This window comes from Salarias fasciatus (assembly GCF_902148845.1).
Source record: "Salarias fasciatus chromosome 7 unlocalized genomic scaffold, fSalaFa1.1 super_scaffold_4, whole genome shotgun sequence".
Taxonomy (NCBI): domain Eukaryota; kingdom Metazoa; phylum Chordata; class Actinopteri; order Blenniiformes; family Blenniidae; genus Salarias; species Salarias fasciatus.
In genome coordinates this window covers 26109230-26132324 of record NW_021941229.1, presented here as the reverse complement: position 1 = coordinate 26132324, position 23095 = coordinate 26109230, and the positions used below count along the sequence as shown (strand labels likewise).

At 48.5% G+C, this 23095-nt stretch overlaps 1 protein-coding gene across 1 annotated transcript in view; it reads left to right on the top strand.

The window, feature by feature from the left end:
- LOC115383086 (tetratricopeptide repeat protein 28) overlaps nt 1–23095 on the top strand; it is a 98712-nt gene that overhangs the window by 57309 nt on the left and 18308 nt on the right. The window contains 24 exon segments of the mRNA XM_075410406.1: nt 2352–2624; nt 2703–2833; nt 6429–6650; nt 9144–9332; nt 9412–9488; nt 14286–14436; nt 14439–14503; nt 14569–14744; nt 14829–14974; nt 14976–15001; nt 15785–15953; nt 16279–16318; nt 16321–16359; nt 16362–16437; nt 16644–16785; nt 16787–16820; nt 16823–16962; nt 16964–17114; nt 17117–17132; nt 17269–17312; nt 17315–17371; nt 17374–17458; nt 17531–17612; nt 19087–19339. Coding sequence (XP_075266521.1) covers nt 2352–2624; nt 2703–2833; nt 6429–6650; nt 9144–9332; nt 9412–9488; nt 14286–14436; nt 14439–14503; nt 14569–14744; nt 14829–14974; nt 14976–15001; nt 15785–15953; nt 16279–16318; nt 16321–16359; nt 16362–16437; nt 16644–16785; nt 16787–16820; nt 16823–16962; nt 16964–17114; nt 17117–17132; nt 17269–17312; nt 17315–17371; nt 17374–17458; nt 17531–17612; nt 19087–19339 — 2784 coding nt within the window.

Below are 23095 nucleotides of genomic sequence, written 5' to 3'. Positions count from 1 at the left end.
GCTCGCCTGGATCGCGTTGGGAGAGGTTTGGCAGAGAAATGAGGTGGAGGTTCACAGGTTCGGTGCAAATCCTTCAGTTTATTTGCAGTCTTTAAGTCCCACACCCTCACAACAGGCTGCTGACAGAGGCTTCTCAAAACTGGCAGCCTCACAGGTTCTCCCCCTGACTTTACCATGGTCCTCCTTAAATAAGTCCAGCCCAGACCTAATTAACCAATCCCTGGTCTGGGTCAAACCAAAATTCAGGAGGGGTGTTTCATTGCCTTAACATTATTTACAAGAAGGTTTTAACCCGATCCCCAGGGTGTATCAAAAATAAATGAAAATATAAATTCCATCATACACCAAAGATGACCTTCCCCACACATCCATTCCCCAGAACATAAATATTTACAATAAATACACAATTGTGCTCCCCCTCACATAATGGACTGCTCCTCCCTGCATCAGCCAGGTGAAATACAGCTTCACCAGCGGGCGCGCTCCGTTAGTATCAGCTGGGCAGAGTGAAAGAGGAGGAAGTGTGCGTGGTGAGTAGTTGTGTGGCGTTTCTGCTTGCATGTGTCCTCAGGAGATAGTGGGTACCTCACTACCTGCACTCGAGCCGCAGCCACGCCACTCCTCACTGTCACACATGTGAGAGAGTCTCGGTTTCCAATGAGAAGGGCTGCTACCTTCTCACAATCTATATATATATATATATATATATATATATATATATATATATATATATATATATATATATATAGAGAGAGAGAGAGAGAGAGAGAGAGAAAGAGAGAGATAGATATACATACGTATATGTGTGTGTGTGTGTGTGTATGTGTGTGTGAATTAGTAGCTGGAGGAGGCTGTGATGAAATATTCACGAGGTGGATTCTGGTGTGTCACTCATTGATTGGCCCGGAAGTGTGAGTGTGAGGAGGGTGGAGGGCAGGAGGGGGGAGGGGGGAGTTTTCAGTAGGATGAGGATGAGAGCAGATGGAGGCTCCACCTCGAGTGAACCTCTGTTTCCGTCGCTGAACGGCGAACCCGAGGCCTCAGGTGGGAGTTTGAGTTTGATCAGAAGGAAGAACGCAGCAGATCCTGGAGCGGCGGTGGCGGCGGCGGCGGCGGCGGCGATTTCCTCTGCAAACCTCCCTCCCTGCGCTCAGCAGGAGGCCATTCTGCCGTCTGACGGCAGCAACCTGTCAAACTCTGATCTCCTGTAATCTTCAAAGCCGGCCACAGAGTCGGGCGGGAGGCTGCTGAGTCAACATGGCGGCAGACCGAAGCCTCCTCCGGGTCGTCGGCTCTTCCTCTGCAGGACAACGAGCTGCTGCTTCAACATGTTGGTTTATATAAAACACTTGTTCCAGAGAGAGTTTTCCTGAATGACAGCTTCCTGCAGAGGCGCTGCTGCTGCTTTCAACTCCTGGTTTCAGTGGAAACTAAAGTTCTGCATGATTTAAAGAACATTTAGCTTGAATTTTAACCCAAAACTAAAGTATTGAAAATGTTCCTATCCCTCCCTCATTCCACCCAGACTGGACCTATCCCTCCCCAATTCACCCAGACTGGACCTACCCCCCCCCCAATTCACCCAGACATGACCTATCCCCCCCAATTCACCCAGACTGGACCTATCCCTCCCTCATTCCACCCAGACTGGACCTATCCCTCCCCAATTCACCCAGACTGGACCTATCCTTCCCTCATTCCACCCAGACTGGACCTATCCTTCCCTCATTCCACCCAGACTGGACCTATCCCCCCCAATTCACCCAGACTGGACCTATCCTTCCCTCATTCCACCCAGACTGGACCTATCCCTCCCCAATTCACCCAGACTGGACCTATCCTTCCCTCATTCCACCCAGACTGGACCTATCCCCCCCAATTCACCCAGACTGGACCTATCCTTCCCTCATTCCACCCAGACTGGACCTATCCCTCCCTCATTCCACCCAGACTGGACCTATCCCTTCCCAATTCACCCAGACTGGACCTATCCCTCCCTCATTCCACCCAGACTGGACCTATCCCTCCCCAATTCACCCAGACTGGACCTATCCCTCCCCAATTCACCCAGACTGGACCTATCCCTCCCCAATTCACCCAGACTGGACCTATCCCTCCCCAATTCACCCAGACTGGACCTATCCCTCCCCAATTCACCCAGACTGGACCTATCCCTCCCTCATTCTACCCAGACTGGACCTATCCCTCCCAATTCACCCTGACTGGACCGATCCCTCCCCAATTCACCCAGACTGAGCCTATCCCTCCCCCATTCCACCCAGAGGGTTAGGGTTTTCAGAACCTGATTTAGCGTCACTTGATGTTTTGCCCGCCTGTGCCTTGCTCTGCAGACTCTCTGGAGTCGACCTACCAGCAGCTGCAGAAGATGAAGCTGGACCGGAGCCCCTTCGTGGTGGTGTCGGTCATCGGCCAGGAGCTGCTGACCCACGGCTTCCACGGTGCCTCGGCGGTGGTGCTGGAGGCGGGACTAAAGATCGGCACGTGCTCGCTGAAGCTGCGGGGTTCCGTGTTCTCCGCCCTGAGCTCCGCCTACTGGTCGCTGGGGAATGCCGAGAGGAGCATGGCCTACATGCAGCAGGACCTGGAGGTCACCAAGGCTCTAGGTACCGAGAGCAGTGCCGTCGAGGAGGGGCCGCCGCCGCCACGCCCGGAGCTTCACTGTCCTCTGCTTCCATCCACAGGCGACCTGTCCGGGGAGTGCCGCGCTCATGGGAACCTCGGCTCCGCCTACTTCTCCAAAAGTAATTTCCGAGAGGCACTGGCCAATCACAGGAACCAGCTGGTGCTGGCCATGAAGCTGAAGGACAGAGAGGTATCTGTGTGTGTGTGTGTGTGTGTGTGTGTGTGTGTGTGTGTGTGTGTGTGTGTGTGTGTGTGTGTGCGCGTGCGTGCGTACGTGCGTGCGTGCGTGCGTGCGTGTGTGTATTTTCTAAATGGAATACCTGGACGGTGAGAGTGATGTTCCTGAAGGAAAATGAAGTTACAATTTGTTTTCACTTTAAAGTTGTTCAGTTTTAATTTTTTTATTTACATTTAAGGCCAAGAACAAGACAAAAGCCAAACATGGACACATGAGTGTGTGTAGATTGCAACAAAAAAGAAGAAACCTGTAGAACCAGACTGAGAGGAGACTTTCTGCAGAACCAGACTTTCTGCAGACGTGAAAATCTTCCTCTGTGGGAATCAGACTCAAAGTAGGAAATTAACACTGTACTTTAGAAAATGAGTCAAACTTCATGACAATATCTAAAGTTTTTACCAGTTAATCAAATAAAAACAGTAAATAAAGCTCATGCTGGTCTGTTCTGCTGTAGACTCCAGTCTAGAAGAGCAGTAAACATGAACTCAGATCAGAGTCATATGTTGATTCCAGTAACGGAGAGACTGTCTGCCTTTATGTGTCTTCATATAAAACCTTGAACACCCCACAGATTCTCTCCAGAATAAGAGCACAGAACTTACTTCATCAACAGTTGACATAAACAGTTGGGAGTCATCGGCGTATTGGTGGAACTCCAGCGTTCCGTTGGGACTTTCCAAAGTTTCTCTGCAGAGTCAATGAGACATGATGCCTTCATTCATCAGGATCTGCTGTAAGGGACTGAATACACACACACACGCACACACACACGCACACACACACACACACACACACACACACACACACACATACAGATGCAGCATTTTATTTTGCTGATGGCTCATCCACTGGGTTTCCAGCCTTGTCTCCTGAAGGACACGTTTCGTCGTCGCCGTCCAAAATAAAACAAAGATCCCTGTTATCCTCTCAGTCCTGCTGGGTTTTTCTTTTTTTGTTTTTTTTTTTGGGCCCGGACAGCTGCTGAACTCACCGTGTCTCTTCTGAAGCGCTTTGGACAGTTGTGAAAACTGGAGTTAATTAGATTGCTGTTCCAGATCAGGCTTCGGTCCCTTTACGTCTCAGACCACAAAGTAAAGATGTCAGCTTGTTTGTGCCTGTTTACCTTCATTTAACTACTCCCATATGTACCAGCGTGTGTGTGCTTGTGCGAGTGTGTGTGTCACACAGTGCTGCAGCAGATCCAATTATGTCTGTCAGACTTTAATATTTTATTTATTCTTATGAGTTCCTGCCTGCAGCAGCGTGTCTGTGGGTTTTTATTGTGTTTTTATGATTTCATGGGAAACACAAACAGCCTCACGTGCATGTGTGTGTGTGTGTGTGTTGATCAATATTGTTTGCTGGTGGCTTTTCTGGGCTGGTGTTTGCTCTCGTTGTGTGAATAGCTTCAGTCGGTTTGATCTGTCAGTTCGATGAACCGTTCGTGTTGCTCACTGATCTCTCTGATGGAAACAGATTTTATTTTTCTACTCTGTGCTGTTAGCCTTGAAGCTAACGTCTGTCGAAGCGCGCTACTTAGCGTCCGTGGATACGGCTAATGTTAATCTCACTGGCGTGTGTCATGTTGCTGGCAGGACGAGTTAATTCAGGATTGATGAGGCTTCATCCTGTAAACAAGAGTTCCATGGAACAGTAACAGAGCTGCTCTCCACTGGAGACAACAGGTGTGTGTGTGTGTGTGTGTGTGTGTGTGTGTGTGTCTGTGGGTGGCAGTTTCTTACTCAGTGGATGGAAGTGAAACACAGTTGTCTAATTTTAGTGGACGGCCCTTGAACGCATCGTGGTTGTTGTTGTTTGTTGTTGACGGTCGATTATGGAGCGTCTCCTCCTCAGGTGCGCTGCTCGTCAGCGCAAATCCATACAATCCATACACATCCCGCCGAGTGTTTGTTTCTGCACGGCGTGCAGCCACTGGCAGAGGGACGGGCTGCACACACACACACACACACACACACACACACACACACACATGCATGCAAACACACACACAGCATTTGCAGGGAAACAGATCCTGAGAAAACAACAGAATGTCTTCTTGTCATCATTGAATTTCACTGAACTTTCAGGATGGTTCACTTCCTGGTTCAGGCAGAAAACACGTCAGAAGATTCCAGACTCCTTCCTTCATCCAGGCGCCGATCAGACGACGTTTCAACTGAAAACACTTCGTTTCTGCGTTTTCGTCGCAGAAAACGTTCATTTTCACATGAATGCTGGGAGACGTGAACGCAAACATGGAGGGAAGATGAGTTCTGGTTGTTCATCTGCTGAGCAGAACGACGGGTTACTGCAGCTGTTTAGACCAGAACCAGGACCAGGACCGGGGCTCGTTACAGGACCAGGACTAGTAGCACCGTTTCAGAAAAGTTGCGTTTTAGCTGTCGTCATGGAGACGGAGTCGCAGTGTTTTCAAAAAGTTTTTCATTGGCTTTGAGTGCAGTTGTTGTGTAAATGGAGGCCTAAAGTGACCACGTAAACACACACACACACACACACACACACAGGTGCTGTCAGCTCAGACGGGGGTGGCTTCCTGTATTTCCAGGTTGTGATTAATCCCTGAGTCTCACAGAGAGGATGCTGTGTCTCCTCTGATCTAATCTGTCTCCATTCATCTGCTCCACCGTCATTCACACACCTTCCTAAAGCCACACACACTCACACACAAACAAACACACACACCTGATGAGATCTGCTGCTTCTCTGAACCTTCATGAGTAAATATAGTTTAATGACAGGCTGCGACTGGAGTTCCTTGCTTGTTGTCTGTGTGAGACGACAGAAATCTGTGTCTTTAGATGTTTTCTACAAACTGATATAAGGTGTGTGAGGCAGTGTGTGAGGCGGTGTGTGAGGCAGTGTGTGAGGCAGCATGGTGCGGTGCAGCGGCGGGGGGCTCACACACTACATGATTGGATTTTCTGGGTGTGTTTTTCCACTCTGGAGAACCACTGAGTCATTGAGGGGAATCAAGCAGTGTCCTCACACACACACACACACACACACACACACACACACACACTTTGACAGCATCGTATTTTTAACGGGAAAAAGTTCCACATATTTGTCTTGACTTTGTGTGATTAAACCAAGCGCCAGCCTCCGCTCAGAAAACATGAAGATCACGCTGAAGTGCAAAAAAGCTGTAATTTCGGAGAAATTCCAGCAGGGGGCGATGATGCTGGTTTCAAAAAGAGCCCCGGTTTCACTGGAACCCATTAAAAAATGCCTAAAAAAATGCCGTGACTAACAGTCACTGGATTTCTCTCTCCATGGAAAATCCTCCGTACAACCTTTAACACACCTGATTCAAAACAGCGTGCAGTCTTCCAGAGTGGTTCCTGCACTGCCTGAGCTGTCTGTCCACGGGTGTAAACTAAAATCAATGGGATGTGACAACAGTGACAACAGGTTCAAGAAAGAGGGATTTAAGTCAGTCGTTTTTTTGTGTTAGGACTGTGTGTGTGCATGTGTGTATTTATCAGTGTGTGTGTATTTATCAGTGTGTGTGTCCCCCGCCCTCCAGGCTGCCTCGGCCGCCCTCAGCAGTCTGGGCCACGTCTACACGTCCATCGGGGACTTCCCCAACGCGCTGTCCAGCCACCGGCAGTGTGTGCTGCTGGCCCGCCAGACGCGGCGCCGGCTGGCCGAGGCGCGGCAGCTGGGCGACATGGGCGCCGTCTACACGGCGCTGGGCGACTTCGCCAACGCCGTGCAGTGCCACCAGCAGCACCTGGACATCGCCAAGGTACCGCGGCCACGCCCACTCACGTCCAGATCCAGCGTCGAGAACACTGAAACAGCAGAAAACAACAGAAAATACAAAACCTGTCAAGAAAAAAAAATAAATAAATCAGCCCTCTTTATGTTTTGTAACAACTTTTATTTTGAAAGGATTTGTGTTGCCAAATATCATAACTTTGGATCATCGGGAACATTTTATTATGAAAATGGATCAAATGTTGTATATTATTGGTTGGCAGCTACACACCTCAGTTTCACGTCTTCCGTTTCTTGCTGTGAATGTGACGACGGGCGGATTCACAGGAAGCAGACGGACAGAAACATTGAAACAGGACACAGATGAAACAAAAACAAACAAAAAAAAACCATTCAGGTTTATTTGCAGCCCAGTGATCTGATGACCGTTTACATGACACTGTTTCCAGTAAAAACGCGTCGGTGCTTCTGTGATGGAAATATTTCCCCTGAATATTTCTCTTCCTCCAGAAGAAGACGTTGCCCTTTCTTCTTTCTGTCTGAACTGTTTCTGTTGCAGTTTGTTTTTCCCTCTCAGAGCTCAGACTTGAAGGATAAACGCGTTTATTTTTTGCACAAACAGCCTCCTGCTGCCGCCGATACAGAAATCCAGCAGATTAATGCTGAACAAACAGTTTTTCTCCTGTCTGAGTTACATTTTCTACCAGCTACAGTGACTGACGGTCCGATAAACATACTGAGTTTTTTATTCAAATTGAGACTTTTAACAGAAGGAAATGTCTGATCTGATGACTGTATGAAGCTTCAAATTCATGAAATATATGTAGATGTTTTTAACTTTCATTATTTTTTACAGAGAGAGAATAGAGAATTAGAGTTATAGAGAATTTATTTGCGACGTCTGCTTCAGATGATTCGAACAAATGGCTGTAATTCCCTCTGAAGTCCACTAGAGGGCAGTAAACTTCAAACTGTCCTTAAACGAGCTGCTTGAAGTGAGTTCAACATGTAGCATCTAGTAGCTCCACAGTATTTGGCGATTGTGCAGGAAGATGAAGAAAAAACTCAAATTTGAGAAGCGAAGCAAGTCTTAGTTTTCATAATCAACATACTGAAATGCCAAAAATTTCCATAAAATTTTAGCATTTCGAATTTAAATTAAAAGACCTGAACAGAAATGTCAAACAACAAAACATGAAGGTTTATGTTTCATAAATTATTTCTCATTTAAATTGTCCATTAGCTTTGTAATTTAAATAAAGTTCCAGACATCCAGACGCCCAGCAGGGGCAGTAAAGTGTCGTGAGTTCTAGAAATATGCTCTTTTACTAAGTTTTACCCGGATTCCAGCTTCAGGACTCAAACTAAACTCTCCCAGCTTCTGCCTGAGAGGATCGTCGAACCATCCAGCCAGCCGTCTGGTTTTATCAGAGGTTTTCCAAAGTGAGAAGATCATGTTTATTTTGAGTAACTGGTGCTGTCTGTGGATCAGAACCGGTCTGTTAGTCCAACGAAGCACGAGACCTCGTTAAATCAATGGAAGTGGAGGATTTTCATCTGGAGAACATTTGACTGCAAATAGACACGGAGAACAACGGCGGTCAGAGACCTCAGAGATCCACCTGATCCAATGAGCTGCAGTCAGAACACTGCCCCTGGATTATTGGGCTTTGTGTGGATTGACAGAGATGATTGTGAAGTGAAGATCGAGGATTGTTCTGTTTTGTCAGAACAAGAATCCAAGTTCCTCCATTTTCAACCTTCTCGTGGTCACCTGATGGCGGCAGAGGATACTCAGAAATGAAGCTCACTGAGCATTTAAGACACAACCCAGAGTAATAGAATACCGAATACTAAAGATTATTATTGTCATTGTTAGATAACAAAAAGATTTTTTAGCATCCACTCTTTATTTAATTAAAAGGAAAATATGAAATTAGATTACATTGCAGAAGAATAACATGCCACTAAAGATCCTGTTATTGATTCACAGTTTGAAATGAATAAACGCCTGAAATAAGACAAAATAATCAGGCTCAACATGAGCAGGTTAAAAACATTCTGATGTGATTATATATATAAGAATCAAATCAAACGGATTCTTTCCCCACAGAGACGATGAGAAAATCCTTTATTATCATGAATGAGTTTCTAATGCGGCCGACCAGAGGAGATCTTCAGCCGGACGTCCGCCTGTTTCACTGTGTTCGATGATTAAATGAACGCAGGCAGCAGAGCGGACTCGTCTGTAAAGGCCAGCGATGGAGAACAGCACAAAGACTGAACTGAAGGAAGATTTCTCGTGTGAACCTGAAGCCTCGAGGTAGAACGTGCAGCAGATAAACCTGAGGATGAAGAACAATCCAGTGAATCCTTTACAGTGTTTCAGACTGTTTCCTACAAAGAGACGTACTGCCGGAGCTGCCTGAGTGACTCAGTGGAGGTTTGGTATTCCTCAAATCTTCCTCCTCTTCATCCAGATGATAGAGCATCTTCCTCTTCCTCGATGTGTTGCGTTCAGGAGCTGGAGGACCGGCGGGAGGAGGCCCGGGCCTACAGCAACCTGGGCAGCGCCTACCACTCCCAGAGGGACTTCGACAAGGCCACGTCGTACCACAGCAGGGTGCTGGAGCTGGCTCACCAGCTGGGCGACCGCGCCGTCGAGATGCGGGCGTACGCCGGCCTGGGCCACGCCGCCCGCTGCATGCAGGTCAGTACGGCGCCGCGCGACCGCGTGCTCCTGAGAGCGTCCCGGATCTGACGGGGGCGGGGGTGTCTCCGGCGGCCAGGACCTGGAGAGGGCCCGGCAGCACCACCAGAACCAGCTGGAGATCGCTCAGGAGCTGCAGGACCGGGCGGCGCAGGGGCCGCGCCTCCTCCAACCTGGGGTAGGCTCAACGGGGGTCACGGGCGGGGTCAGATACCTGCTGAGGGTTCTGCTCCAGTGTTCCACATGTCAGGACTGAAAGGTAGTTTTCCCTCCGTCTGAAGCTCTTTGTTTAATATTCTGGGATGCAGAGAAAGATCCCGTCTGTCCTCCATCGCTGTGAGGAGAATCTAGACAGACGGGATGATCATTAAATAAAGATGTTATTTGGGAAAATAACTACAGTGACTATGATTTTAAGGTCATAATGATGGAAAACATAATCTAGACTTTTGAATAATCAGTACGCTTACAATACTGGCTGTTCGAGGAAGATGCTCTATAATCTGATGCTAGAGGAGGAAAGATGCTCTATAATGTGGATTTCCACTTTCTATCGTTTTCCACCTGCAGCATATTGAACTTCAGCTGAAGCCAGTTTCCTGATCATAATCAGCTGTGTGGATCGTGTGCAGTGTGTGTGTTCTTGAATGCCATTTCCAGTCCCAGCAGTGAAGCAGTGATCAGGACGTGAATTCAAAGACGACGCCCAGAAAGGAGAGGGAATATAAATATATAAAGCGGAGCCACTTATCTTTTGTTTTCCTGAACAAAACGATGCTGACTGAGAAGAAGAAGGAGAAACAGAGCTGAAGAAGACAAAGCAGGCGATCTGTAATCAGGCTGTCGTTCCACAGCAGCAACAGGTGGGAGGCTCAGCGGAATTACTCTGGAAGAAAAGAAGAAAGGCATTGTGGGAGCGTGCAGCGGGCTGCCTTTAGAACAACACTGGTTCTTATTCAGTTTGGAGGCTGATCTGAGCTGACAGAGCGCTGCTGCATTGTGGGAAAGTTTCGCTGACGGGCCGAGAAGAAGAACCGCCAACACGGAACGGAAGGAACTCTTATCAGAGGCAGAAAAAACAGATCGAGACCAGCAGAAAGCGACAGGTCCGTTTCCACGGCAACCATATCGGGTGGAAATGCAGAGCTCTGGTTGCATTTTGGGGTCCGTTCACATGACAACGGTGTGAAGAGCATCTGAAAATGCAACTTTTTGAAAACAGCATGTGCGACGTGCGTGGTTTCGTTACAAAAGCAAACAACAGCTGACACGCTCACGTCACGGTTTTCAGCGATTGGAAACAGACGTTGTTTTCAAAGTGTTTTTCCTGCAAAGCAAAACTTTCCTGAAACAGAAAGATGCGTTTTCACTTAAAGCGTCTGGTAAACGAGGCCTAAATGTCTGGTTTGAAGACACAGACTCTTTTAAATAGATCTTTAAATTCAGCCTCAGCCTGCTGCTCTGTTCATTAATCTCCACATTTTCATGATTCTCCAGACGTCATATATGTCATATATGTGCAGGATTTGTCACTTTTCAGTGACTTTCTGTCAGAATTGGTGAGTTTTTCTTCCCTGAGTGTTTCTTCAGTCCAATTTTCTCTCAAAGGGAAGACAGGCCGGCGCTGAGGTGAGAATCTGTTTGGATGTAATTTCAGATAAGGCCGCTGACGTCTGCTTCCTCTTCCTCCTCCTCCTCCTCCTCCTCCTCCTCTGACCTGCTGTCGCCAGAGAGACTCATAGACTGACCGGGTTCTCCTCCCGGCCCCGAGAACTCGATCTGCATCGATCTGCAGCCGGGAGAACCCCAAGGCAGAGTCCAGAGCCCGGGGAGTCTGGGAGAGCCGGAGAAGTTCCGGCTCTGCTTCCTCCACATGTTCTTCAGTTTACTGCCAAACGAGTTCTACAGCTTGTCCGAATCCTTTAATTTCTGAGAGTTCTGGACTGTGTCAGAGTTCTAGAATCTGAGCTCCAGATTCTGCCAGAGCTCATTAAGTTCTGAAAGTTTGTTGAGTTTCTAAGTGGAGTTCTGAATTTTACCAAAGCGTTGAATCCTTCAAAGTTCCATCACTTCAGAGACTTCTACATTTTTTTTATCGTTCTAGAATCTTTGAAAGTTTGGCAGTATGAAAGAGTTGTGGAATCTGAGGGTTCTAGCGTCTGATGGAGTCCTGACATTTAAAACAACTTTGGCTCGTGTTGAAGTTTGACCTTTCAGAGAGATTTGGATCTTTGGTTGTTCTGAAGTGAAAGAGTTATGGAACCTGAGATTCCCAGCAGCTGTGGTTCTGAAAGGTTCTAAAAAGTCTCTGAAACTTGGAAAGTGTGTCAAAGTTGTAACATTTCGGACAGTTCTAGAATATGTGGGGGTCTACAACGGGTGAGGCTTCTGAAATGTACCAGTTCTACACGCTGTGAGAGTTTGGAACTTGTGTCTGAGAGTTCTCAGGGTGCTATAGTTTGTCGGTGTTTGAGTATTTTAGAGAGGTTTGTAATTTGTGAGATTTTACTACGTTATATTTGCAGGCTTTAGACCGTCATAGAATTTTGTAGAATTCTCGACTTTTTGGAACATTTTGAGGAGTTCTATATTCTGATGTGAGAGTTCTGGGAATGTCTTGAAATGTTCTTGATCAGCAGCCGAGGTGTTCCTCGTGGAGGTTGGCGTCTCGGTTCGTGTCTTCTGGACGTTCTGGATGGTTCTCCTGCTCCTGGCGGCGGGTCATGTGACCCCGGCGGCGTCGGGACAAACAGCGCTCATGTTTTATTGAGCGGGTTCCAGTTTCTGCGGCCGCGGTGAAAACGTGAGACACGGAGAACCCGACGCCGCCGCTGAGTGGACGAGTCGCCACGGGCAGTGTGTGTGTGTGTGTGTGTGTGTGTGTGTGTGTGTGTGTGTGTGTGTGTGTGTTGTGTGTAGGGCCTTCATTTTGAGGTGAATAGATGAGTATTCCTGTGAGTGGATGAGGCTCAGATCATTTGCGGATGATTTCACTCCGTTCAGTCTGCTGGAAGCTCGCCACTCCCCTCCTCCTCTCCTTCTCCTCCCCTCCTTCTCCCCTCCTCCTCCTCTCCTCCTCCTCCCCTCCTCCTCCTCCCCTCCTCCTCCCCTCCTCCTCCTCTCCTCCTCCTCCCCTCCTCCTCCCCTCCTCCTCCTCCTCCCCTCCTCCCCTCCTCCTCCTCTCCTCCTCCTCCCCTCCTCCTCCTCTCCTCCTCCTTCCTCCTGATTCTCTCTGCTTCCTCCCTCCTCTGTTACCAGTTCTTTCCTTCTTTTCCTCTCCTTGCTTCCAGTCTTTTTCTGAGCCCGTCCTGCCTTCCTTCGCCTTCATTATCTTCTCCTCGCTGGCTCCCTTCTCTCTTTCGGAGCAGTTTGACCTGGAATCCTCTCCCTCTTCTTCTCTTCCATTCACCTTCCCTCTCGCTCTTTGTTCCTCTTCGCGGATGAATGTGACTAATCGGTGTGTTTTGCGGCTGAATCGGGGAGCGGAGTGTGTTTCCTCCTCCGTTCTCCCCTCCTCTCCAGACAGTATCAGACCGTAGAAATCAGGATATCATCTGCATATTTAGCTCTGCAGCCCTGTGGAAGTTTAATAACTCCTCACTGATTTGTTTTGGTACATTTAGAATTTAATTACCTTTTTATTTTATTTCTCCCTCATCAGCTCCTCGAGTGTGTTTTTCCTTCATTCAGCTTCTCTCCGTTCAGATTTGTTGGTGTTTTTTTTTTAACTCTTCGACCAGAACAACATTCAGACCGGTGAAAACACAAAACTTCGGTTGCGTCTCGGGGTTCTGTTTACACGACGGAAGCACAACTTTTTGAAAATGCTGGTGATCGGGAGGAGGATGATGTGATCCGGTCTCCACCGGACCGCGGCCGGTCCAGGCCTTCCTCTGCTCCTCCTCTTCCTCGCGTCGCCTCGTTTCCTCCACGCTCCCAGAAACAGGCGGCCTGCTGTTGTTTGCTCTCTTTCCTCTAAACGCTGATTCCAGAGTGTTCCGCTCCAGTGACTCCCTCTGCAGCCGTGAAATCGTCGGGTCTTTAAGGCTCTGACTTGCTTTCACAGTGTGAAAAACAGATATACTGTTTTGATAAAATAGCTCTTTTTATCCTAAAATGAGCTCGATTTTCTTTCTGGAGGATCACGACTCGCGAAACAACAAGCGACCAAAACCTGGAGGCGCTCTTGATTCACGAGCGTCTCCAGGTTTTTGGTCGCTTGTTGTTTCTCTCCTGGAGTTCCTTCTTGAGAACCGTCACACTCCGTCTGTTTGGCTCTGGTTATTTTTTTGGTTTTTTTTAAATAATAATAAAGGAATAATCCACTGACAAATGCTGTCAAACAAGAGCTCAGATGACTAAAACATTCAGTTCAGACACAATTAGAAACACATTTACTTCCCACTTTCCAGTAACAGATGTTGGATTTTTTCCTTTGGAGAAGTTGTGTTTTCAGTGTGCAGTTTTTCATTTCTCCCTCCGGTGAAAAGAAATCAGACTGAAAATGATTCATTTTAAGCTTCATTTAATTTGAGCCCCGTCAGAGTGAGAAAACCCAGCTCATGTTTTTTTTCCACAGGAACCCGAATAATCCCAGTTTAGTTTCTGTTTTGATGAAGTTATTGGTGAAATGTAGGCAGAAGCCCTCAGAGGAAAGATATTCCCTGTTAAAACCTTCACATACTTTTCTTCTTCTGTCTGATTTTTGTTTTAATTTGAATTCCAAGTTCTAATAAATTCTCAGGCTAAAGTCAGAACTAACAAACTGAAAATTCAGCTGAACTCATCAGGGTTGGATGAATGAGTTTGAAAGCAGAAAACTTCCGCAGCGGCTCGGCTGTCCGTTGACAAGACGTTGATGCTTTGAGCCACTGAAGATGCAACTTTTGATAACAGCTTGCAAGATGGAACTTTTGGCTTTTTCAGCATTTCTGCCATTTTTGTGGAAATGAACATGATGTCTTCTATTTCAGGAATCATCCACCAGATGAAGGGGGACTATGATACGGCGCTGAAGCTCCACAAAGCCCACCTGTCCTTCGCCCAGGAGCTGGCTGATTACGCTGCCCAGGGCCGGGCCTTCGGCAACATGGGGAAACGCCTACCAACGCCCTGGGCATCTACGACCAGGCGGTCCGATACCACCGACAGGAGCTACAGATCTCTCTGAGGTGAATCCTCAGAAGCTCCAAGACAGTCTGGCTGATGGCTGTTCAGAAGAAACCCGTCTGAGCAGTGTGGTGTGTGTGTGTGTTCCAGGTGAACGATCGTCCGTCGCAGGCCTCCCACATGGTAACCTGGCCGTGGCCTACCAGGCGCTCGGCGCCCACGACCGAGCTCTGCAGCACTACCTCCATCACCTGACCATCGCCCGGGAGCTCCGAGACTCTCAAAGCGAAGCCAGAGCGCTAGGTTAGCCGGACCAGACCACCGTCTCTTCCAGCTGCTTCCAGAATCAAACCCAAAAGTCTTCATTTCCCGTCTTCTGTTCCGCAGCCAACTTGGGCAACTTCCACAGCTGGAGAGGGGAATATGCTCAGGCCCTGCCGTACTACCAGCAGTACCTGGTTCTGGCTCCGGGTCTGCAGGACCTGGAGGGGGAAGGGAAAGTCTGCCATAACCTCGGCTATGCTCACTACTGCCATCGGACAGTACCGGGATGCTGTCAGGTCAGAGATTAAACGGCTCGTCCCAGAAACTGATTCTGCTTCTCTGCAGGTCATCGAATCACTTTGATAAAGTTTTCTTCAAAATATTGAGAGCTCTCTAAATTATGTCACAGATGCATGACGAATGGACAGGTGGACTTGCAGATAGCAAACTAGATAAAAGGATTGACGTTAGATAGCTATCCAGATGGATGGATGAATCTGACAAGCCAGCTAACAGGATGAATGGAAAATTAATCGAGTAGAACCCAGATACACAGATATCTAACAGGCTAGCTGTTTAGCAAAGCAGATGAACTCTAGATATATAGATACATGCACAGGTAGACTCAAAGCAGGTGAGATGAGAAGTTAAATAGTTGGTTAGATAGAAAACTAGAAGGTCGGTTGGTTGGTTGATTGGTTGGTTAGCTGGCTGGTGGTGTGCATGTTGGTTGTTTGTTGTTGTTTGTTTGGTTGGTTGGTTGGTTGGTTGGTTGGTTGGTTGGTTGGGTGGTTTGATGGTTGGTTGGTTGGTTGGTTGGTTGGTTGGTTGGTTGGTTGGTTGTTTGGTTGGTTGGTTGATGGTTGGTTGGTTGGTTGGTTGGCTGTCACGCCAACTTTGTCCAAACTGTGTATTCAGTGTTTCAGGAAAAGTTCCAGTTGTAACACGTCTTTGACAGATATTTATTTAAAACAATGCAGCCACCAGCAGTATTCAGTTTGTTTCATTTCTGCTTGAAAAGCTTCCTCGGTTCGTCTTCCATGCTTTTGAGGAATGTTTCTGTTTGATCCCTGCCTCAGGTATTACGAGCAGGACCTGGCCCTGGCGAAGGACCTCCAAGATAAGTTCGCACAAGCAAAAGCCTACTGTAACCTGGGCCTGGCCCACAAGGCACTGGGGGAGTTCACCAAGGCCGAGGAGTGTCAGAGATACCTGCTGTCCATCGCTCAAGCTCTGGATAACAAACAGGTCACCTGCTCGAACACCGACCCACTTCCTGGTCTTTAGCGCTGTCTGTATGGAGCGTTTCATCCTCAGCCAAAGCGTTGTAATGTTATCAACAGATGTGAAGAAAACTTGTTGCTGTACGTCCGAGTTAATGGTGTAGAAAATATCAGGAGCTAATAAAGTTTCAGGGTTTTTTGGTTGTAATTAATAGAAAACAATATGATCACAGCTTATCTGAAGCAAAACCACTGTTAGCGATGTCCTGTCTGAGCCGTCTGGAGTCCCAGAGCTCTTCTCCAGCAGAGGATTCTCACTCTTCGTCTGATGCCTTTGTTTTGGTCGGCAGGCAGTTTTCCGGGCTCTGGGGAACCTCGGCGATGTGTGTGTGGTCGTGGCGATCTCCCGGCGGCGGTGAAGTTTCACCAGCAGCATTAGCGCTGGCTCAGAAGGGCGGCGACCAGAAGATGGAGGCAGACGCGTACTCGGCTCTGGGATCGGTTCACAGGTAAGGAGCTGCTTAATCCAGCGTCTCACAACATGGCTGCTCGTCACGTCTCCTCAGGTAACTGGGAACCATAGGAGTGAAATGGAAAGTAAAGGGAAAACACTCTTAAAGCCTGAGCAATCCAATAATCTGATGTTAGAGGAGGAAGATGCTCTATAATCTGGATATTAGTTGAGTCATAACTCCTCCTCCTCCTCCACCTTCAGACTCCTCCGTCAGCTCGATGCAGCTCTGACCTTCCACAGCCAGGAGCTGACCCTGCGGAAGGATCTGGGCGACCAGCAGGGGGAGTGCCGGGCTCTGGGCCACCTGGCGGCGGTGCACATGGCCCTGGGAGACTACGCCACCAACCTTCCAGTGCTACGAGGCCCAGCTGGGCCTGGCCCAGGCCTGCGGGATGCCCGCCTGGAGGCCCAGGTCCACGGCAACATGGGCATCACCAAGATGAACATGGGCGTGTTCGAGGAGGCCATCGGCTACCTGGAGCAGCAGCTGGCCATGCTGCAGCAGCTGAGCGGCACCGAGGAGCGTCCTGGACCGCGGGCGGGCCTACGGGAACCTGGCCGACTGCTACGACGCTCTGGGAGACCACGAGGAGGCCATCCAGTACTACGAGAAGTACCTGACTGTGGCGCAGAGTCTCAACCAGGTCCAGGACCAGGAGAAGGCCTACAGAGGACTGGCGGCGCCCACAGGTCAGCCAAGAAGACCAGGACGGATTGAATCCTGGATTTACTGTCTCCTGGGCCCTTCTTTTTTCAGGCTTTTGCAGTAGTGTTTACACACTGACTTAATGGACTGTCACCATGAACCCCCCCCCCCATTCCCCAGGTCCCTGGGCAGCCTCCAGCAGGCCCTGGTGTGCCTGGAGAAGCGCCTGTGGTGGCCCACGAGCTGGGCGGCGAGGGCGGCGGGAAGGCCCAGGCGTACGGCGAGCTGGAACGCTGCACAGCCAGCTGGGGAACTACGAGCAGGCGCTGTCGTGTCTGGAGCACCAGCTGAGCATCGCCCGCACGGCCGGGTAAACCGCCGCCACCCGTACCTGCTTCCCCCTTTTCCGCGAACACACCGCTAAATCCCGCTTCGCCCGTCAGGACAAGTCCCTGGAGGCCGAGGCCAGCGACGCGCTGGGAGGCGTCTATCAGCTGATGGCGACAAACGAGACGGCGCTGCAGGTCAGAGTCTCCGCAAACCGCTCGCCTTCAAGTCCTTTATGTTCATGATGGTAAAAAACATCAACAACGAAGACAAGGAAATAAAGTCAGGCAGAAACTTCACCAGGGTTCAAACAAGCATGAACTGAAATACCAGGAACTGCCCAAAATACATTTAAATCTTCAAACCTGACAAGAAAACACTTTACAAATATTTTATTACACAACTATTCATCAAATAGTCAAAGAGTTTCGGTCAGTGAATCCATCAAATATCAGGTTTCCACCATGAACAGCAGCTACTTTTAAAGAAATCCTTTCCAAGAGTTTTCAGCCTTGATCTCATTAAAGTGTCTTTAAAACTTATTCATTCTAATTTTGAAACATTTAAGTTGGAATCAGTGGATTCCAGGGCTGCATGGTGGTGCAGTGGTTAGCGCTCGTGCCTGACAGTAAAAAGGTCCTCGGTTTTGGTTTCCCTCCGGGTACTCCAGCTTCCTCACACGGTCCAAAAACATGCATGTCTGGTGAATTGGTCACCTGAATTGCCCCTAGGTGTGAATGTGTGCGTGAATGGTTGTATGTCTGTGTCTATGTCAGCCCTGCGACAGACTGGCGACCTGTCCAGGGTGACCCCGCCTTCGCCCACAGCAGCTGGGATCGGCTCCCGCCACCCGCGACCCTGAAAAAAAAAAGAGAAGCGGTATAATGAATGAATGAATCAGTGGATTCCATTATGAATAATGCATCTCTTACTATTCCAGGGATTTATATTTAACATGTACGTAATCTATGAAGGGTACTGTAGCTCGGTCTGTAAGCTAGAAGCCTTTATTCTTGCTTTTGCCATGGAAGACTGGTTTGAACCTGTTTAAACTGGTTTTGGAACCTGTTAGTATGGTTTTTGTCCTCTTAAGACTGGGTTTGGACCTGTTTAGACTTGTTTTGACTGGTTCTTGTCCTGTAGGACTGATTTTGAACCAGTTGAGACTGGGTTTTGTTCCCCTGTTTAGACTGATATTTGACCTGTTAACACTGGCTTTGAACCTGTTTAGACCAGATTAGATTGATTTTTGAACAGTTTAGACCTGCTTCAACCAGTTTTTTAAGTGTTTAGACTGAGTTTTGACCCATTAATACTGGGTCTGGACCTGTTTAGACCAGTTTAGACTGGTTTTGACCTGTTTAAACTGTTTTTTGAGTGGTTAAGACCTGTTTAGACTGGGTTTTACCTGTTTAGACTGATTTTTGACCTGTCAAGACTGGATTTGAACCTGTTTTGACTGGTTTTTAACTGTACAGACTGGTTTTGAACAGTTTAAACTGGTTTTGGACCTGTTAAGTCAAGCCTACTTTTCAGTAACACCTCAAGGTTGAAATCTGTATTTTCCTCCAGCTGCAATGACAACAATTAGCCTGAGAACTGAAAGACCCCGTCATGATCACGTCTATTGGATCATGTGAGTTGTGCTTGTTAATCTAAATCCGTCCCCCCTGGCACCAGAGAGCTCTGGACATCTCGGAGCAGACGGGCTGCGTGAGGAGTCAGGGCCGGGCCTACGGGAACCTGGGCCTGACCTACGAGGCTCTGGGGAAGTACGAGCGGGCCGTGGTCTTCCAGGAGCAGCACCTGAGCGTGGCGGCGCAGACCAACGACCTGATCGGCAAAACGCTGGCCTACGGCAGCCTGGGAAGGACACACCACGCCCTGCAGAACTACGCCCAGGCCGTGATGTACCTGCAGGAAGGTGAGGCAGGACCAGAGGACGGGTCTTCTGTCCAGTGGCCTGGAAGTGCTGTTGTTCCTGTCATCTGGGCTGGTTTTTCAGGGCTGATGCTGCAGGTTTAGGGTTGATTTAAACAGGCATTAGACTGTTTTCAGTTCGGGTTTTGACTGTTTTGAGCTCATTTTGATTGGGATTTTAGCCTCTTTTTTTCAAGGATTTTGAAATTGTTTTATGTGGTTTTTCAGGGAATTTTGATGTGATTATGAAACGGTTTTAAGCTGGTCTTTGGTGTCAGTTTTTGAACGAGTTTCACGCTGGTCTGAGGATGGTGTTGGACTAGTTTTGACTGGATTCTTGACTGGTTTCAGGCTCATTTTAATTAGGATTTAGCGGGACCGAGGTTTGGGAGTAGTTTGGGCCTTTATTTGCACTCATGTCAGACGAGCTCTGAGCTTGTTTTTGACATTTTTAGCTCAGTTTCAGAGTCTTATGGCCTGAAATCACCATGAAAACAGCCTCGAAAGTGCAGCACTCCCACACCAATCAGCTCACAGCGCCTGTCGAGAAGCCGTCTGCGTTTGACTGGTATGAAACTCGCCACGGTTTTCCTCGGTTTCGGGAGTTGGGCTTTGATCCGCTCGGGCCTGAAACACTGTGAAGACTTTCTGCCTGAGCCGGCAGAACCTGGAGACGCCTTGGTGAGTCAGACTAATGGAGGATCAGCTGTTTTGTACCCTGCAGTGTGGTTTCCTTCAGGCAGACTCTTGTCAATAATCTCTTTTGATCTGACTTGGTCTCCGACTCGTCGACTCTTTGAAGCTCTCTTTGGTTTTCAGCGTGTCCTTGTTTCTGCCTCACATTTGGAAAATCACACAAACACTCTGAGATCAATTAAAACACGGCCTAATTGTAATGGATATTCAAAGTGACTGCTGGGATTAATTCATGAGCCGCTCCAGGCCTCGTCAGACACAGTCACGGTTTGTCACTTAACTCTCCCAATCCTCGCCGTTTTAATTGATCATTAGCCGGACGGGTTTCTGCTGGAGTTTATTCTGGGACGCAGACCGAGGAAACATGCATGGCTCTGCTGTGATCGGCCTGCCGGACCGAGACGCAGAGGCAGAACGTCACGGGACCAGACAGACGGGAACAGGCCCAGCAGTCAGACCCGAGTCTGCAGAGCAGACTGGGAGATCCTCACCACAGAGGCAGGGACGGGAGGAACGGCAGTAACGCTGTTGATCCAGCTCCGAGACTCAGACGTTAGTTCAAGACTGGAGAGAGAAGACTGTTTTTAAAATCACTCTGAGAGTTTTAACCTGGGGCCTGTTTAGCCTGGTTTGGATCTGTTTAACCTGGTTTTAGACCTGTCTATACTGGTTTTAGACCTGTTTGTACTGGTTTTGGATCTGTTTGTTCCTGTTTAGCCTGGTTTGGGATCTGGCCAGCCTGGTTTTGGACCTTTCTATACTGGTTTTAGGTCTGTTTATACCGGCTTTAGGTCTGTTTAAGCTAGTTTTGGATCTGTTTGTACTTTTTTGGCCTGATTTGGGGTCTGTTTAGATCTGTTTAGCCTAGTTTTGGATGTGTTTTGTCTGGTTTTGGATCTGTTTATGCTGATTTTAGGTCTGTTTATGTTTATTTTGAATCTTTTTAAGCCTGTTTAGACACGTTTGGGATCTGTTCACTCTGGTTTTGGATCAGTCTATACTGGTATTAAGTCTCTTTATACTGGTTTTGCATCCATTTATGCCTGCTTTGGGATCTGTTTACCTGGATTTGGATTTGTTTAACCTGCTTTGGGATCTGTTCAGTCTGGTTTTGGATCTGTTTAGATGTTTTAAAACTGGTTTTTGGACTTGTTTAGTCTGATTTAACCATTTAACGTGTTTAAATAGGTTTTAAGAAATAAGATGGTAAGATTTCTTTGCTTGCCTCTTACACTGGTTTGAATCCACTTTTAGAGCAGAGTTTGAAGTAAATTTTATTAGAAACCTTGATTTAATCCAGTGCTGATGAACCTGTTGGCACTGATTTTGTACCTTTTAAGCCTGGTACGACAGGATTTTTCCAACCTTCCCCAATTCAGAGAGACACTTGAAGACAACAGAGGACAGATCAGATTTTGCTCTTCTGATCTTCCAGTGTGTGGAGTCACTACGGAGCAGAACACACTAGAAGATTCTCCATCAGAGAATCGGCTCCTTCACCCTCAGTCTTCCAAACCTCCAGCAGTCAGACGTGACTTTGAGCGGTTTCCCTTCATTCCTGTGTTTAGATTCATCTCTGCGGTTAATTGCTAGGGTTAGGGTTAGGGTTTGGGTCTGAATCAAGGAAACACATCGAGGATTAACGACTCACTTTCTGCACTACTGGGTTAAGGAGCTCTGGCTTTTCTGTTTCACTGTCATATATAGTGAATATAACTCAGGGACATATTAATATCTCCTACACACTGACAGCTGAGACGGGTTTTTAAAAGCACCAGCATCAACACCTTGGTGAGTTGGAGCTGTTCAGCCAATAGAGAAGTTTATAGCGAAGGTGTGGACTGGTTGGCTCTGAGCTGATCGGCTTCTCTCGGAGCTCCACCCACAACGGGATCGGAAATATGAAACATGTTCATTATCTACGATCTCCCCTTCTGACGCCTCCCGAGAGGCTCCGATCGGAAAAAAAATCACCCTCAACATATCACAGGAGCACCAGACCTGATTTCATTGCGTACTTCAAACAATCAACCTCTGCTGGCTTTGATCAGCAGGAGAAGATCAGGGCAGAATTTGGCCCGATTATCCTGGACACTGAGGCGGCAGCGCAGCAGCTTACCGGCGGCGAGGCAGCAAGGCAGCAAGGCGGCGGTGGCGAGGCAGTAAGGTGGCAGCACATCTGCACCGGTAGTGAACCCGGGCACCAGAGACAGAGGTGTTTGCCCGTACAAAACCATCGCTGACCTGAGGGAGGCATCCGCCGGCTGTCGGAGGAGCTCAGGGAGAAGACGCTCTGCTGGAGACCCAGGCGGTGGCCCACGAGCAATCTCTGGTCATTGCGCCATTTGTGGCTGCTGCCATCACCCCAGAACCCTGGACCCAGACCACCAGCGCTCATGGGCTGGGGTGGTAGTGTGGGGCAAACACAATCCTCTCTGACCGCTTCCTTGCCCTGACGCAGTACGGCGGCGACAGCGCGGCGGGTGGTGGAGGTCCGCGATCTGCTGTGGTCTCTGCTGCTCCCGCATCCTCCGGCAGGTCCATGGCTCGCCGCCACGACAACAACCTGGAAGCCATGCTGCCATACACGCTACGGCCCTCCGTCCCACTGGATCCCAACCTCATCAGAGAGAACCCCCCCCCTGGAAAGAACCAGGACCACCGCCCCAGCGACGAGGCTGCTGCCAGCGGCGCCGCTGCGCCTGCAGAGCGCTCCCCGGCCCAGACACCCACGTGACCGGCCCGCCCCCGCCTCGTCCCTTCTTCTGTTCCTATTAACAACACACCCGCATCCAACTTACCGTTTTTAAGTTAAGTTTTAGAAAAACTGTTTTTTACCCAAGTCAATGACTTTTTAATCAGAAATAATTTTCGAAAGACATCAGTCTGGTTTTAGAGTGAACCACAGCACCGAGACGCCCTGTGAAAGATTTTAAATAGCATCAGGTGGAATCTAGATAACAAAGAACTCACGGTGTGGTTCTACTGGACCTGAGCACAGTAGACCAGCACGTTTAATAAATAGACTGAGACACCTGGTGGGCCTCTCTGGTCCTGTTCTTAG